Source organism: Temnothorax curvispinosus, unplaced genomic scaffold (assembly GCF_003070985.1).
Source record: "Temnothorax curvispinosus isolate PA1 unplaced genomic scaffold, ASM307098v1 QBEX01010736.1, whole genome shotgun sequence".
Taxonomy (NCBI): Eukaryota; Metazoa; Arthropoda; class Insecta; order Hymenoptera; family Formicidae; genus Temnothorax; species Temnothorax curvispinosus.
Window position 1 is genome coordinate 19463 of NW_020220516.1, and position 4552 is coordinate 24014.

Consider the following 4552-nt stretch of genomic DNA (forward strand, 5'->3'; position numbering starts at 1 on the left):
AAGTAACAAAAATGCTTTTCCTTTCTATTATATTATAGGTATTCTGGTCACTAGAAGGTATAAATGACAGACGGTGTAAATAATTCTAGCTGTTCTATAGGTATCTGAAACGCAAAAAGCTAAAATTTTCTTATTCAGAAGAAGTATATGTGGTTATCGTCTGAACTAAAACTAAACCAATATTTCTATTCTAGGCAGCCTTTTTATCAAAAATATTATTAATCAATATTAAATAAACAATTTACGGTCTGAGCTTGAATTTTATAGTAGCCTAATAATATTTTTTATATACTATATTTACATATTTTTTTCAACCTTAATAAACTACGCGCCGACTAACTTGTCAGACTTATAACACAGCTCCTATTGGAGTAGTAAAATCCCCTCACTCCCCTCTAATTAAATCGATTTAAATAATGTTGGAGTAGTAAAGAATTTACTACTCCAACAGGAGCTGTGTTGTAAGTTTGACAAGTTATGTCGGCGCACAGTTTATTAAGGTTGGAAAAAATATACGTGTAATACACAAAAAATATTATTAGGCTATTAAGATCCAAGCTCGGACCGTAAACGGCTTATTTAATATTGATTGATTGTATAACGGTCATAAAACGGGGGGTCTTATTTCTCTTATATTATTAAAAATATTATAACTTTTTTTTTAATTTTGTTAGTATTTTATTAAAAGAAAAAAACTAATAAACGTGTTTTGAATAGGCCTCGTGGCCTCCACGCAGTTGATCGAGCGGCTGCTTCCTCAGAATCGGGCGTGGTCGATAAAGAAAGGGATTTACTTCTCTGCGTTGAATATTAATTATAAAGTCACTCGGATGGTACAATAAAAGCACGGTCTATCGCTCGACTTAACGGCACGTGCGATTCGTACGACGATCACGATGATTCTCTACGGTAGTAGTGGCGGCAGTGGTGGGAGACGCCGCTGCGAGCACGGCCGTAACTAGGCGGAATACTACGAGAGCGCCCGCGAATAGCAGGCACGACAACGCGGGGTAATCGTGGATCGGTAAAGCAGGAGCGGACCCGGTTACACATCATACATCGCCGCCCCCCTTGAAAGGACGTACTTTCAAAACAAAAGAACAAAACGTAAAAAGTAGTCTCTTACATCAGAATGGTTACATGACACTCCTTCGAATTGGAGTCGCATATAGTACAAAGATTAGTATAACTAAGTTTGGAATCTAAGATGACTAGGTCAAACATAAAATAAAATAGCATTCGCACTTATGATTAAATAGACGCTTGTGATATAGGAGTGGCAACCAAAGGGCTTCGCAAAAATCTTAACGCTAATTATGACTGAACGCGAAGTTTGACGTCCACGCGAGACGAGTATACTTAAGTGTCTATGGGTAACACCGCGAGCTTAGAAAGAGGTCTTGTGAAGTCACCTTTCGCTGTTCGGACGGTGGCAACCCTCGTGACGCCGTCGGCTCCGGTGTGAACATTCTGAACTCGCCCCAACAGCCACTGCAAAGGAGCTAGGCCTTGCTGTTTTATGAGCACTAATTGCTCGGGTTTTAACTGTACGCCCTTGTTGGCCTTCCATTTGGTTCGTTCTTGCAAAGAATTAAGGTACTCAGTGCTCCATCTATGCCAAAAATGTTGTCTTATTTGCTCTACTCTTTGCCAGCGCGTAAGCCGATTTTTGTTAATGTCTTGTAAGTCGTGACAAGGGAAACTATTCAAGGCTGTACCGACAAGAAAATGACCGGGACTGAGATACGCGAGATCATTTGGATCGGCGCTCAGTTGCGTGAGTGGTCGCGAGTTCAGGATTGCTTCCACTTCGCAGAGTACCGTCTGCATTTCTTCGAATGTTAAATGCGCTTGGCCTATAATTCGAGTCATGTGATACTTGGCCGACTTTACTGCGGCTTCCCATAGACCGCCGAAGTGCGGCGCGTTAGGCGGGATAAAGGACCAAGAAGTTTCCTGCTCGCGAACAAACTGGTTTATATCGTCTCGAACCTGATTATCGTTAATTAAGTCGTAGAACTCTTTGATCTGCTTATGCGCCCCTACAAACGTGGTCCCATTGTCGGAATATATGCAAGCGGGTTTGCCTCTTCGGGACATGAAACGCCGGAGTGCGCTAAAGAAGCTTTCCGATGTGAGATCACTTACTAATTCGATATGTACGGCTTTCGTGGAGAAACACACAAAGATAGCGATGTACGCCTTGTGAAAGCGGGCATTACGTCGCTTGCCCTCCTTTACCATGACGGGTCCGGCATAATCGACACCACAATGCGAGAATGGCCTTGAAACGGTAACGCGAGTAGAAGGCAACGAGCCCATTATAGCTTCTGATTGGCTCGGTTTAGCTCTGAAGCATGTTACGCAGTTTCGGATAATTTTTCGCGCGGTTGAGCGCAGCGACAAAGGCCAGAATCTCTGCCTGACTGCGGCCATAGTTGCCTGAGTGCCAGCATGCATGTTACGCACGTGTTCTCGTCTTATCGTACGTTTTGTGAGCTCATGATCGCGAGGTAGTAATATGGGGTGGCACGCGTCGAATTTTAACTCAGAATTCTTTAATCTACCCCCCACCCGGATTAGCCCGGTTTCGTCTATGAAGGGAGACAGGGAAAGTATCTTGCTGGACGCGCTAACCGAGTCCCCTTTGGTCAGCGCTCTGTACTTGTCGGGAAATGAGCTTCTTTGCACTGCTTTGCACACAACGCCCAACGCGTGCGACATCTTGTTGTGAGAAACGGATTCGGTGGCCGGAGTCGGCCAATGCGCCTTGTTGAACCTGAGACAATACGCTATGATGCGGCATATCTTGCCCAAGTTTGAATGCTTTTTGATTAATCCGTCGACGATCGAAGGACTGATGATGACGACGGCTGCCGCTACTTCTCGTGTTTCGGGAAAATCATCTCCTAGGCGAGTGATGTCCTTACTTGGCCAGCGGTCTTCTTCGTATTGCAGAAAGGTAGGTCCATGCCACCATAAACTTGCTTCCACGAGTTCGTGCGGATGTAGTCCGCGTGATAGTATGTCGGTGGGATTGTCTGTGGACGGAACGTGCCTCCAATCTTCTATCTTGGTTTAACGTTGTATCTTACCAACTCGGTTGGCAACGAATATCTCCCACCTCCGGGAAAGCGAAGTTATCCAGTATAGTGTGATGGTAGCGTCAGACCAGAAAAACTTCTTGAATTGCGTCGATCGATGTGCTGACCTTGTCCATCAATTCGGCCAATAACAATGCCGCTTGTAGCTCCAGCCTTGCCAGCGATATGACCTTGAGCGGGGCCACGCGGGATTTCGAGCAAAGCAACTCGGTGCGGTAGCTGGTGCCGAGTTTTGTCCGAAGGTATATACAGGCTCCGTATGCTTTTTGGCTGGCATCGCAGAATCCATGTATTTGTATTAGCTGGGGATCCGTGGCAAGCTTGACGCACCGCGGAACTCGTACTTGTTTCAAGACCGACAATTGTTCCTTCAGTCTTGACCAACGCGCGTGGATGTCTTGTGGCACTGACTCGTCCCAATGGCTACCTGACTTCCACAGGTCTTACAGGATGAGTTTCGCGACCACGATGACAGGTCCGAGAAGACCGAGGGGGTCGAATAACCTGGCAACGCCGGATAATATTGTGCGTTTGGAGACAGTACTGTGGCTCTCCTGAGTGTCGTGAGAAACTTGAAATGTGTCTCTGATGTGATCTCATTGCATTCCGAGAATGCGTGAGTTTGCATCGCTGCAAATTTCTACTGGCTCGTGGTTCTGATCCTGGACGTCCTTTAATAATTCCGGGCAATTGGATGCCCAGTTGCTTAATTTGAACGCTCCTAATCGTAGTATTTCCACCACTTGATGGCGAACTATTTCTAGATCCTTCTTTGTGTTGGCCCCGGTCGCGACGTCGTCCACGTAACAACCTTCCTTGAGGTGGATCGATCCCACCGGGAATCTCAATGCGTTTTTCTCGGCTAGATCGTTCAGGCATTCCGTGGCTAGATATGCGGCAGCTGCGGTGCCGTAGGTGACCACCAGGGATTCGTATGCCTTGACGTCGTGATTGGGCTTGCTCCGCCACAATATTCGTTGAAGATGTGTCTGCGATGGGTCGACCAGAATCTGCCGATACATCTTAATTATATCGGCCACGAAGACGTATAGAAAGAAGCGGAAGCGAATCAGGAGGGAAATCAACTCTGGCTGGACGACTGGTCCCACTCTGAGCGCGTCGTTTAGAGACACTCCAGTAGTAGTTTTGCAGGATGCATCGAATACCACACGTATTTTGAGTGACTGCCCAGCCATTTTAACTACACTGTGGTGAGGCAGGTAGACGGCCGGCGGGTCATCATCAGGTTGCTCGTCTACCAATTTCATGTGGCCGAGTGCGATGTACTCCTGCATAAAGCGCACGTAGTGCTCCTGTAGGTTGGGATCACGCTTGAAACGCCTCTCCATGGCTAGCAGTCGCTTCATCGCGATGTCCCTGGACTGTCCGATTTTGGCCATTACGTGCTCCTTCACCGGAAGCTTCACAACGTATCTACCGGACTGATT

At 46.5% G+C, this 4552-nt stretch overlaps 1 protein-coding gene across 1 annotated transcript; it reads right to left on the reverse strand.

Moving 5' to 3' along the window:
- Positions 1 to 1359: 1359 nt before the first annotated feature.
- LOC112460690 lies at positions 1360 to 2724 on the reverse strand. Its single transcript, XM_025025486.1, has one exon. It carries the CDS (start codon positions 2722 to 2724, stop codon positions 1360 to 1362), a length of 1365 nt encoding a protein of 454 aa, XP_024881254.1.
- Between the last annotated feature and the right edge of the window lie 1828 nt (positions 2725 to 4552).

Excerpts from the sequence above, each read along its gene's own strand:
- LOC112460690 (XM_025025486.1), bottom strand. The coding sequence starts at position 2,724 with ATGTCGCACGCGTTGGGCGTTGTGTGCAAAGCAGTGCAAAGAAGCTCA.